This window comes from Melospiza georgiana, chromosome 6, assembly GCF_028018845.1.
Source record: "Melospiza georgiana isolate bMelGeo1 chromosome 6, bMelGeo1.pri, whole genome shotgun sequence".
Classification (NCBI taxonomy): Eukaryota; Metazoa; Chordata; class Aves; order Passeriformes; family Passerellidae; genus Melospiza; species Melospiza georgiana.
In genome coordinates, this window is record NC_080435.1 from 18,016,886 (window position 1) to 18,030,965 (window position 14,080).

General features: G+C 36.6%; 1 protein-coding gene across 7 annotated transcripts in view; it reads left to right on the top strand.

Moving 5' to 3' along the window:
- SOX6 (SRY-box transcription factor 6) overlaps nucleotides 1–14,080 on the top strand; it is a 369,483-nt gene that overhangs the window by 332,661 nt on the left and 22,742 nt on the right. For all 7 annotated transcript variants that reach the window (XM_058025836.1, XM_058025840.1, XM_058025842.1 and 4 more), the window contains one exon: nucleotides 4,828–4,936. In XM_058025836.1, coding sequence (XP_057881819.1) covers nucleotides 4,828–4,936 — 109 coding nt within the window. The remainder of the gene's footprint in view (nucleotides 1–4,827; nucleotides 4,937–14,080) is intronic.

The following is a 14,080-nucleotide window of genomic DNA, read 5'->3' on the forward strand; positions in this document are numbered from 1 at the left end:
TGGCTTCTGTGAATGACCCATATTAATTCGATTTCTAGAAACTGCCTCTTTAAATTGGTGTTGGGTAACTGCTTCCATGCTAGACTATTGAAATAAAGGTATTACATCATTGTCCAAACACGTCTGCTTCAATAAAAGTATTTGTTTGCAAGAAAAGATATATATTTTAAATCTTTTACACAACCATCAGCATGCATGCCATTTTCCATTTCAGGCTAAGCATACATTTCAGATGTGGAAAAAGCAAGCATGTTGAAATAATTTGAGGCATGGGTATAGTCAGATCAGTTTTGGTAATCCAGAAGGGAGGGGTGCCCAGTGTATTATTACGTTTCATATATTATTTTTCAAGAGATGGATGCAATCAGTCATCTTCTCGCATATGGTTTGAAAAAAAAATTGTCTTGCTGGCAAGTAAACTGTTATTTAAGTACACAATCCACAGTACTACAGAAACAGTTTTGCCAAACTTGTCCAAGTATTCTCACATCCTTAAAGATGGTATAAATATCATTTATGGCAAGCAGTTTACTTCAGACTATATGGAATGCCTTCCTGCTCCCCTGATCTAAGTGTCCCAGTTTGCATTATGGCCTTTATTGCTTCTGTTTGATGGAGTGATCAGTAAAAATTTAATGACACTATAAAATAATAAAAATGTCATTAATTTACCACGGATCCTGGATGCAGTGGTTGTAAAGTTACATTAATAAACAGAATATTTTTTACAACAAAAAGCATTGTTACGTGGGAACGTATAAATAACACACATAAATTTAAGAGCAATTTTACTGTTAGCACACACATTATTATGGAATAGCCAATAAGTGTGTAAAACATAGTATATAAAATTTTATGAAAATATACTGTGCACATCAAAAATTCAGCTTTTATCTAAGTGCAGAGAAAAGCCATTATTGTGTGCTTACTGTTTCATTGCTGTTCTTTCGCAAGATCACAATTTTATATTTGTTTCTAGTCATTTGAAGTTCGCAGCCTTTTCCGAGGCAGGGGCTTAGGCTTCCTTTTGCTTTACTCCCTGCTTCACTGAATCATTCTTTTTACCTTCCACATGTGAAGAAAGAATTGATACTTTCTGGCAGAACGTGATGGGAAAAGTTGCTAATTTAATGCAAAGCTAAAAATAATGCCAAAGGGGTTGCAAGGCTTGCTTTGCGACACTGGAAATAAGGGATAACTATCTAGCAGTCTATCTGTCATCACTGGGGCTGCTCCATCACTGACTGTGATAATATGTGAATATGATGGATGCCACAGCCTTGTGGCTCATAACATTTAACATTCATCAGCTCTCACTAACGGGGGCTTTATAATTTAAATATCTTTATTTAATATGCAACATCTACCTCATACATCATAATTTCAAAGCACTTAGAGAACCAACAGTCCTGCAAGACAGTTGAGCAGACTTTAATTTTTTCAATAACTTTTACGTTTTCTGCATGTTTGTGACTGACAACGCATAAATAAGTGCCTAATCATATCACAGAATGGAAAATTAAGGTTTGGCTGCTAAGAAGGTTCTTTTTTCTCTTCTTTTTCTCATTTTGAAGAAAGGATTATTTTTACTACGTGTTCAAAGTATAAAGAAGCACAAAGGATCTGATTTGTGTTGGGAAGTGCTTTCAGTTTTCTAATGCAAACTCCAACTTACTGTGCTGATCTTGTCACGAGAAAGGGTTGTCAGTGTCATATCGTAAAAATTGTTTGCTAAGATTTAAATGGAAAAACTTAAAGTAACTACACGGTATAAGCTCCATAGCCAGCACAAAAATGAGAAAAAAAATCTGTTCAAAATAGGGGTCAAAAGTGCTTTTCACAGGGGACAAAACACCTGCACCTATCCATAGCAGTGCACTTTATAACAAACTCACCAAAATTTTCTGCTGATGGAGGTTAGGCAGGCAGCAATAGATGCAGTAGCCGATTTACATGTGTGCAGATGTGATGCATGTATAGGTAATGTATTTGTTCGTGCAGCTATATATAACCATTTATTTTTATTGAAGGGATGTAATTTTTTTTTTAAATCTAGAAATAGGAAGTAGAGAATCAATCTTCCTCTCAGTCGTATTAGGGGAAATGTGTACTTTTGAAAGATTTTTAATCTGTTTTCTCTAGGATGAGTTCAAGATGGGGGCAAAGACAAATCCCACTGAAAAGGATTTGAGCTTAGTGGGACAAGTTTCTTCTCTTATTATAAATATTACAGAATTTGTTCTGTTTCATTGAATTGTAAAGGCATCTACTAGATAAAAGCATTTTTAGTATTGAGGAAGATTTTCCTATTTTTAAAAGTCCTCTGAATTTGTGTAAACCCAATGCAAATGTTGAATATTTTTTATTATCACTATGATGATTATTTTCAGTAAAAATAGCTAGAAAAGGAATGAATTTAAAAGGCATTTCAAAGACCTAAATATATCTATCTTTGTTAAAGCATCTCATGAATTAGGAGGGGGTTATAAAATAGCAATAAATACAGCTCCTTTGTTTGACAAGGGCAGGTATTTTTATTGCATAAGTGCTTTCATTTTAGTGATTCTGAACCTTATCATACAATTTTCCCTTTTCTCCTTCCACGTCAAAATATTGATGTTCTTACAGAAACATTTTCTTTTTTTCTTTTTTTTTCCTGTTTTCCTTTTCTTTTCTTTTCTTTTTTTTTTTTTTTTTTTTTTTTTGTAGGAGAATATTTTCTGGTAAAATCAAAGAGAATGAATGACTAGAAAGATATTCCAAATGTGCATATTGATATGTAGCTGGATCTGTTGATTTTTATAGAAGAAAGGTATTTCTCCTTTTTCTGAAACACTCTTAAAGGCTGTTTTTCCAAGAATACTGCAGGTGCTGTATTAACATCCTTTAAAAAAAAAAAGCTTTTAGTGCAAATATTTTGAAAGAGAAAATAAATGTGCCAAAAGCTGTTTTCTTAGCACTGATCTTTGTTTTTATCTCAACTGCAAATCAGCCCTTTGCAATGGAACACAGTATCCTTGATAAACTTATTTTTCATTCTCTCTACCAGTAAGACAGATCCCATCCTGATGATTCAGGTGTATTGTTACATTGCAGAACATTTTTCAGCAAAATATTGGGCCTCTGGTATTATAGTGCCTTTCTACAGTCACATTTTATTTGTAACTCTTTCTTCTCTCTTGAGTTCCTTTGTGTATGTAGGCTCCTTCATCAACCATGGATTTTACTGAAGATAACAAGTGAAGTAATTAACCAAATATAAAATGCAGAGTTATTTTGTCTGACAACTTGGAAATTCTGAGGAACTTTTAGAAATGTGTTTAGTACCTGAAATGCCTCAGCTGCATGTTGAGGCAAATCCAGTGTCAGACTGAGCTCTCTTTTCCTCTGCAAATGAAACAGAATAATTTTAAAAATCCATGGCTGAAGGAACTGAAAGCATGAGGAATCAAAACATTCCTCCCTTTTCCTGATGGGGTTTCATGCTGAAACACAATGACAATAGAAAAATAATAATATTGGAAAGCAGGAGTAGTTGGAGGTGGAGCAGATGAGGAGTGAAGGCCCTGTTTTGTCCTGAAGAACATTTCCAAGTTTCTACCATCTTTTGGGAGAGACTCTCCCAATGTTTTCTCCTCGTGTCTAGTATGCACAGCACAGAACTAGGTCATTGAACAATAGACTGAACAGCAGTCAGCACTCTACTTCTGCATAATGCATTAAGTATAACATGGAGAAACTGCTCGTGGAGCTGAAAGCTGGTATTTCACGTCTCTAAATTCAAGCTGACATGACATTTAATATTGTTTCATAGTAATGAACAACAAGGTCTCATTCATTCACAAGTACAACATAATGCCAAGTTTAATCTGAAGAGGTAACAACAAGGCAAGAGGGAAAACATGCTATGTTCCTTCAAATGAGAACGCTAAATTAATGATAACCATTGAACACTCTGCCACTGATACACAGCACTACAGAGACCACTATTGAGAGACAATATTACACTGCCTTTACAGTGCCCTTGTCCAGGAGTGAGGGAGGAACTGGGTGCACATATGAAATACCTTTCAGTTTCCACTTTCTGGTTCCAGGTTTCCTATGGAGGTCTCCAGCTCTCAAAAGCTTTCTGTTTTTCTGGGAGTGGGCATTCTTTTTCCTTTTTTTCTTTTTTTTCCTTTTTTGTCTTCTTAAGTTCCCTATTCGCTGAGGTGCAACTTAAATTTCTAGACAAAATAATATTGGTTCTGTCCTCTATTATTCCTTCCTTCAGATATTTGTCTTTGAAAATCTCTGCATAAAATTCAGACTTGTGTTTTCACAGAGGTATGAATGCAAACTTAAATCTCAGAGTGGGGGAAAAGTGCTTTTTCTTCATTAAAATACCAGTGCATTTTAATACAAACTCTTCTTTCAGCTTCTGAATTTTCATGTTTCCCAAATGTCGATTGTCTTTTTCAGTTGAAGTTGGAAAATAAGTGGAAAGGCAAAGTGAGCAGCATCGATCAGCACTGTGTGCTGCCAAGAGTGTTTTGTATTTGCATGTACAATCGTTTATGCATTATGGCACTGCAGATCAAAATAATCTCAAAGTTTCTGTATATGTTTCACATTTAAAACTGATTTTCATAAATGCAAACATTCAGAATCTGTAAAAAAAAAAAGAAAAGAAAAAAAATTGTCCCTGAGCTAAAATTCTAATTAGATGCATTCATTATTTGCTCAGATTTAAAAAATAAGGCATGTATCGATGCATACCCATATGCACTGGCATATAATGAGAACTATCCTATATGGAGCATTAAGAGTCCTTCTGTTCTTTTCCAGGAAAGAACAAGGTTTGAAAATTTAGGCCCACAGTTAACAGGGAAACCCAATGAAGATGGAAAAATTGGCCCTGGTGTCATCGATCTGACAAGGCCAGAAGATGCAGAAGGTGAGTTGCAATTTTGACCATGGGTTATTGAACACTGCACCACAGGATGGTGTGGCTGAAATACTCAGTGTCATAAGCACTGCCTGTGTTATATTCCAGGGTAACACTTGATCGATTTCTGTCTGAATTTGTGAGATTTCAGTAGATCCATAACAAAGTGTGGAGACACGAAGAGGACTCTGTAGCCCTCTAAGCCCTTCTGCAACACAACTGTCTTTTCTCCAAGCAGCTGCCAAATAAGTGTTTGCATTTTATACTCTTACTAAAATTTTAGGAGATATTGAGAAAATTATCTCAGGAAGGATATATATTCCCCATTTTTTTAGTGTTTAGCAGCTTTGAAGAAGGTTAGAGCATTTTCAGAAATCTACCCATCGTGCATCACCTATTCAAGATTTAGCTAGCAGAATTCTATTCATAGGCAGCTATCAAATCATAATGGAAAAATACTTCACATTTTCTGTATGAAAAGATCTTTTTCATTATATAAGCCTTCCGTGCACTCATTTCAGTGAGAGTTTTATATATATATCTATATGTTTCAAGCCCCAGGTGGAAGTCAGTGTTTATCAGGACCGCGTTGAGTCTCTGGCAGGATTACCATGCATGCTCTGGAAGGGGATGTCACTGGGATCCTCTCTATCCTATGACACATGTATATATGTAGGAGTCTTACCTTTTGAAAGATTAATGTACTCTTCAGATAGAACATTATGCAGGATTTTGCTCCCTCAATTTACTTCTGTTTGAGAATTATTTTGCCCTTTTTAAACTGGGAGTATTCTAATTATGGCTTAAGAAGCTTAAAACACCACTGAATTTTTCCATTAACATCCAAACATCTGACAAATCCAAAATCTATTTTTTTCTTGGATCAAAAGAAAAGGACCAGTAAACTTTGGGGAGCTATTATTTATGAGCTTCATTTATTCATCCTTAATACAACTTGATTGGCCACTGTTGTATCATCTGTAAAGAGAAAAATAGCAAACAGAATGTAGGCAAAAAATAACATTCAGACAGGTGTTTTGCAACTATTCTTTTTTTATTTTTAGAAAAAAGGAATCAGGAGATACATAGACTTTCCAAAGCACTTTTTGACCAATCAGTTATTTATAAGGTGCTTTATAAAGAAGCAGTCATCCAGTAGCAATATTTCATATTTTAACATGTTGAATATTTTTTTTGGGTCAGTTTGGGTGAAATTTGCAAGGGGATACTTACAGATACACAGTGACTGGTTTAGATGACATGAGGCTTCTGACCCCATTGTTGCTTTAGCTAGTTTCCTTCAATCCATCCATTCTCTTCCCAGCGCCCTTAATTTAGTGTGTTGATACCCCCTGTGGCATTGGCAGCCTCCCCTGTTACTGGATAGTGCAGAGAGGAGCTTTGCCACATGTAACCCAAGCTAGAGTGATGTGTGCCAGTTTAAGGACAGTGAGCATGTCTTCCTAGAGCTGCTGGGGGGGCACTTTGAGGCATGGGGCCTTGCCACGTTAGAAATCTGAGTTCATGAATGGATTCAGGTTTCCAGAATTTGTTCAGCAGCCAAGAGGTATCTCTGGAAAAGAGATGCTGGGAGCATGGCACTGCTGAGCTGAAAAAAAACATTGGCAGGATTTCTAAACTGAGCTGCTTATTTGTCCTTCTCATTGTAGACAAGGTGAAGTTAGATGTTAGCTGGGTGAAAGAAAAATACATTCAAAATATAACCTGAGTTTTGCCCCTTATATTTGGCAAGCAGACTAAGAGATGGCACTTCTAGGCTAACATAATTTACAGTGGAAGTGCATTGCTGAAATATCAGCAGTTACACTGTGGTCTCTGATATCCTGTAGCATGCTACAGACTCTGCCCAGCTTCTAATTATTGTGAAACTATTACAGATCTTTCTAGGTTTGTCAACGTTTTTTATATGTGTTCCTATTATTTTGTGCTTCCAAACTTCAGCCCTGGGTTACTATGAAACTTGGAAGTTTATTATTTAGAATCATAGAATCATTTATATTGGAAAAGACCCTTAGGATCATCAAGTGCAACCCAGCATTGCCAGATCCACCATGAATCCATGTCCCAGAGTGCTATATCTTTTAAATACCTTTAAAAGGGGTGATGACTCAGACACTTTCCTGGGCAGCATGTTCCAGTGCTTGACGACTCTTTTGATGAAGAGTTTAAACCTCCCCTGACACAACTTGAGGCCTTTTCCTCTTGTCCTATCACTTCTTCCTTGCAAAAATAGGACAGACCCCCATGTCTCTGCAGCCTCCTTTCATGTTGTTGTACAGAGTGATAAGGTCCCCCTGAGCCTCCTTTCCTCCAGGCTAAACACCCTCAGCTCCATCAACCTCTCCTCATCAGACTGGTGCTCCAGACCTTTCACCAGATTTGTTTCTCTTCTTTCACCCTCTCTAAGAATGCCTTGCTGCTTTTCATTGTGTTGCCACAGTCACAATCTCAGAATGTCAAAGGTTCATAATAGGCACAGTCATGTTCTTCAAAGGCTTCATGTGTTTCACACCTTCCTTTCTGTATTGTCATTTTTACTTTATATCTTTCCCCCCCCCCCCCTTTTTTAGATACTATTTGAATGCAGGTTCTGTAGAAATCTTTAGCTAATATTTCTGTAGTTTCTTTGTGCTGTTACACATATAAAACAAGGAATAAAGATTTCTGAAGTGACATATTGATGACCAACTTTTGATGCCCTGCCTTTTCTTGTCAGAAATACTCCCAGATCTCTGAGGCCCGGGTGCATTTGTGACAGAGTGAGTGGATGGATGTTAGATCTGCCTGGTGGTTTTACTCTCATCACCAGAATTTTAGGACTACAGAGTTATGAAATTCACTGCATTTAGGGAAGATATTAACAATTTGCAGAGTGTTCTTTTAAAAGGGTGGTGGGGGCAGGTGTAAGGGTGGGGCAGTGGTGTAGCAGACTTATTTCTGAGCTAAGGATTCCAAATTTAATCCCACTGCTGGCCATAACCTGGGGGAAATGGAGTTTGAGTTGAACTCTAATCTCTGTAGTGGTCTAGAGCAAAGGGGCTGTGGAAGTGCAGTTCCACTCCCTGCTTGCCTGCACACCAACATTTCCATGGGAAACCAAAGTGTGCAGAGACATGGTGCATGTCTGTCCATCCCAACAGGCATTGGAGATAGACCAGATCTGGGAAGTGCTCCTGATTCCCATAGTTTTGACACAACATTTAAGGTTCATGTAATTTGTCAGAAGACATATCAGCAGACTTCTGTTTATGGAATGACTTTGTAACAGGATCTAGCAATGCTTTCTCTCTACTCCTTACATCTTTTCTATAACATATGGCTGTGATCTGGGTCTGACATGATCAGAGTCATGTTTTCCTGTAATAATTTTAGGTGTGCTTGTGGTACTGGGTCATTGACCAGAAGTTGAAGCTACAGGTTTTTGGGTTTTTTTGAGTCATGAATTATAAGTATTGAAATTCTTTAAACATAGAAATTGGATAAATATGAAATAGTATAGAATGATTTTCTTTTTAGCTCGTTGTCCATGCCCAGTGTGTGAAAACCTTTTTAAGATTAATTAAAGGTAAGATTTAATTAATGGTAGCTGGTTGTGCTTTCAGAGATACAAAGTTGTCTTCAAAGTTTATATTGCTCATAATGAGCTAACAGTCATCTGAATGTAGGCCTGAAAATCATTAGGAAGAGTTTTATATTAAATATGACATAAAACAATATTTCTATTACTTCTTAGCCACCAGCAGGACTGAGCTAACTATATTAAAAATCATGCTCAAACTGTATTTAAAACATTGCCACTTACTGTGACACCATTGATGAATAATCCACAGCATTAGACTTGTATCATTACCTGAAATCCCAGCTGCCATGTTAAAATATATAATACATTTGTAGTTAGCAAAATTCAAAAACATGATTTCAAAGCCTCATAAACATTTGGTGACTGGTATCCAAAATTATAAAAACCAGCCAGTTGTTTAGTTCTCTAAACAAGGATTTTTTTTTCCCTGAAACATTAACACTTTAAAGGAAACATAATTCTTTCTGTAGATAGCTTCATAATTTTGAACATTTGAGGTTGTCAGTGCAGAAATATAGACAGGGATGGACACACCAAACATAGTATTTAGCATATTAAATACTAAAGTGTCTAGTTCTCAGTTATTGAGATTATTGGATGATGTGAATAAGATTTTTTGGTTCAAGTTCTAGAAAAAGATTATTCTTTCACAGATGCTCACTTGTGGGTGATGGTGCTGCTTCTTTAGAATTGTAAAATGTGCTCCATGTTAATGGATCCTTCTAGTTTTGTGGATGTGGTCAAATTCTTGGAAATTTGTGGGAAGTGTATTAAGGTTTTGTTTTCTAGTAGACAGAAATCTGCAGAGTACACCTAACCTTTCTGTTGACAATTACTGATTTTACCTTAGCTCAGGTTGCATTTTGGTTTCCTTCAGCAGTTGTATTCAGGGATTCAAATTCCATCAAGACCTGATCTTCATTTCTACCAAAGAAATGGATCTATTAAAATGTAATTTTCTTGACTGGATCTTAGTCTCAGAGCAAAAACATCTGAATGTTATTGTTTTGCCCCTACCTCACTGTGAGATTTAGTAAAAGAGAAACAACTTATCTGTAGCTGGTTTTCCTTAGTGAAAATATAATGCATGGCAAAACTAAATTAATTTTTAGAAAGCAAATAGAAATAGATGAAAATGCCTTATTAGTACTTAACATTTAGTTCCCTCCCTGGAAAGAGGGCAGACCTCATGCCCAGTGTTTTGCACACCTATTAGGTGTATTATTAAAGGAGCACCTCTACCATATGCCTCAACATCCTCATTCACACCCAATAGCAAATAATTGCTCACACAAAAGGGTGAGGGTTTCTTCCCTACTTCAAGAAAGGTTGGCTCTGAGCAGCTGAAGAGGCAGGTGAGAAGGAACCGTACATTTACAGGCAGATCAGCCTTGGCAGGCTGCCAGGACGATCCAAACCTGTGAGGTAACTTGTTTAACACTCTCCCGTGCAGAAGTGTAAACAGCAGGTAGCACAGGCAGGGCAAAGCATCACCTACTTTGGTGACAGTGCTTCGTAAATACCGGAGGAAAGAATTCCTCTCCACGCCAGAAATTGTCGCACATAAATATTTGTAATAGTTGCTATGGCAGTTGAGAGGAGAAAGATGAAAATCAGAAAACAGTGAAAGCTGTCTGAAAACAAAGAAATGTATCCAGAGAGTAAGCTCAAGTACTGGAATTTTTATTGCCCTGAATTCTTGTTATAGGCCTTTGATTGCAAAAACACCACTCCAAAACACAAAAAAAAACCAAAACCAAACCCTCCAAATCCAATAATTGTATCTTTGTATTTAAATATAAAATATATCTTTATATTAATATATCTAATATTAATAAGCTCAGATGCTAAAAAGTGGCCTTCATTAATTGTAGTTGCCATTTTTAGCATCCATGAATCTGATTGTGCTTTATTCTTGAGTGATATCCTTAAATTTTCCAGAATAACTCATAACAGATAGGAATCTGGGGTGAAGTACTTAGGCACGGTATTTCAGCTGTGTTGGATGGGGCTCTGTGCTTCAGCCCTGGAGTAACTCAACACCTACAGATGGGATAGGAAAAAGGTGTCTTTGAGAACACCCCATCACTTTTCTGATGGCAAACGCTTCATGCAATTCATTGTTGCCAGCATCCCCATAACATTTTAGAGGGGGAACTGAAAATCCTGTGCTGGGAGTGTATGGACTGATCTTTCCACAGCATTGAAACTTATTCCTCTCAAGACACTAATATTTACCATATAGTATGCTTCTCTTTTCAGAATAACAAATCTGGGTATCCTCCACAACTTCCTTAGGTATTTTTGTTTTTCTACTGCTAAATATGAGGCTTTCTTGTCTGGCATTTCCAAGCTACAGTAATTGATTCTTAGAGAACAGTGTCTTTATTTTAAAAAATTTCACTTAGGATTTTTGATGTTGTACAATTGACCACTTTTACAATGCCCTGAGTTTTACACATTAGCACAGTTATAACTAAGAGCTTTTCACAATTTCCATTATATAGTAAAACATTATTTTCAGGAATTTAGAAGGTGGCTGTAAAAAGCAACTGTGGGCTGCAGTTTTACACAGAAAATCTTCACCCGTGAGAAAATTATTGTCACAAATGCTGAAAGCATCAGTCAGTATGTGTAGCTATTTTTAGGTGGACTGACTGAAAAATTAAATATAGCAATTCAGTGGTTTAAAACATTTTTTCACACTCATGTACAGCCACCAGGTGTAAAACACCCCGTGGTCCTGATTCTCTCAGGGTTTCTTTGGTAGTGCTCCAATATGACAAAAGAAGCTTGAGGCTCCATAAAATAGTGCAAAATTTCCAGGCACAACTGACTTTTCTGTTGATGGAGAAAGCCACCATTATATCATCCTGAGTGAAGGAGGGAGGAATCGTGCCTTTCTTCCTTAAATCCTTGAGCGCAGGGAGTGGAGCAGAAATATGAATACACTAAGGAAAGAACATCATATATTCTGGCTAAGCACGAGCAATTGGTACAGATTCAAACAAGCCCTCTTTGTACAACTGTCTATTTTTCTTAGTCTACAACGTGAACAGTTTTCTCCTTCAGGAGCCTCAGTATCTCAGAAATAGAAAAGTGTTTAGGATCATTTGCCTTTCTTGCGTGTATATTTGCAAGGTGTCTAAGCAAGTGCCTAGTGAAGAACTTGGTAGCAAGGGGAAAATATTTCTTTAATTTGTATTTTGATTTAATTTCACAGGATCAGTGGTCCAAAGAATGTGTAGTGTGAGCATTGCAGTGTCTTCATAAATTCTACAAATAATAAATGATTGTCTTTTCAATTGGGCAGGAGTGGTTTCTCCAGAATTAGAAAAAAAGGAATGATTTGTAAATTTTCATGTAAGCCTCTCTTTCATGGTAAACACTCTATTTTTTATCCAAACCAGGTAACTGTGGTCACATGTTAAGACATGCCATTGCCATATTTACAAAAACATCTTCCTGGTTTTGCTCACAAATTCCAAATGCCCAGTACCTTACTTGAAAAATTAGCCTGAAGAACAGCTCCTGTTAACATGATGTTTTTGCTTCTTTCTCTTCATGTTATATTATTTACTAATTACATTATCTGTTGTTTTAATATCAGCACACCATGTGAAAGGCAATAAGAAATGGCCTATGCATATCCTAGCCCCAGCTCCTTGCTAATTACTGATAGGACAAGTGAAAGCAGCTAGCACTGGATGGAAGGAATTAGTTACATTGATACAAAGAATGATGTTGCATCATTCAGAAGGTGACAAATTATTGAAGATGGAATGCAGGAAATGGGTCACTAAAGCCGTGGCTGCAACACATTTTCAAGTCTTTTGCTGTTGCTCTGCATTTCTTAATAACACATGATTTGAGGGAGGTGGTTTTGTAAAAACCTCTCCCATTGTTAAACATAATTCCCTTTTACAAACTACATTGTACTTAAGCTTTTAAAAATCATTGTTTTGGTAAAGAACATGTGAGCAAGCAATGAACAGTGTTCAGCCACACCTTGAACAATGCATCCATCAAATGTGAGGTCAGACTGCCTTCTTTCTCTGTCCTTAATTCCTATCTGTCATTTCTCCATCTTAAAACAAAACAAAGCATTGACTGAACTATGAATGGATCACTATGGCCCTTGTTCAAACAGGACTTTTTCAACATAAAAGCTTTTAGGGATGACTGAAGACTGCAGAATTAGCCCCTGTGTTTTAAATTAATGTTGTATTTTCTGGATGTTTTAGGTGACACTCATGTCATGAGAAATTTGAAATGATGTGAATAACAGCTACACTGGCAGTAAGGCTGTTACTTTTATGGAAACTTTTTTATGTTAAATAGATTCATGCATTTTCCTTTGTATTGCTTTGACTTTGAATATGATTAATATAGTAACAACAATTGCTTAGCTGGTAGACCAGCTGTTTGTTTTTTTTTCCTGAAAAATCAAATCAAATCCATAGATCTTGTGAAGTACCTAACAATAGTTGTTTGCATTTTTTCTCTTGGACTGGGCTGTTTCCTCCATGATTTTCCTTTCTGTGGGCCTCTATTTTCCTCAACTGAGTATGAAATAAAATATCAAAGGGACACAGCAACAATGTTTGTGGATTGAATAAGGTAGATTGTTAGATCTGATGACTGGCATTCCCTTACTTCTGGCATCATTACTTAGGCTGAAAAATTTTCAACTTAAATATGATTCATATTTCTTTTCTATCAATAACATTAATGTCAGAATGGGGTTGTTAGCATTTAATTAATTATCTGTGAAGGGTCTTGAAGTCTGCAAGTGGCACATGATTGAAAAATACGATGACACTTAAACACCTCCCCAAATTTATAGTAGAGGCTGCTTCTTCATCCCAGTTTCTCTATAGATGTTTCATGGATCTTCACAGAGTAACTCTTATGTGAGAGCACATGTGTGACTCTGTCAGCCACCAGGAGCTAAAGCCAGGCCTCAAGCCTTAATTAATTCAGTTAATATCCCATGTAATTTAAAGCATTATTTTATTGTTTTAGCTATAGTCCATGCCAAGTTTCCATGAGGGTTAGCTTTGCCACAGAATGTGGTCAAGAAATCTAAACTGTTTGTGTAAGCCATCAAGCAAGTAGCTGCATTTAGCAGTTTTAATTCATTTATATAGCACAGATTTGGGCAGGGCTGGCTGTGGAGCGTGGATGTGCTAGCAGCTTATTTAGAATTATTGGTTTGGTATTTATTAGGGCACTGCTAACATTTCAGCTTTAAACACTGGTGAGCGAATGGTGGAGCTGAGAACAGTTGCTTTGATTTCACACGCAGCAGATATTCCACTCTTAATTTTAGCTTTAGACTTTCAAATGGGGAAAGATGTATATGCAGGTTGTGAGTATGGCTGTGAAAACTGGTGCTGTGTTTTAATTGAGATTAAGTATTTTGCTTGCATATGTAAAACAAATGTACTAAAAAAAGTAAACTCACTGCCACCAAAACTGAAAACAAGGCACTCTGGAAAATATATGCTGATATATAACTGGCTAGAATTTCCTTCATTTTGCAAAGCCAC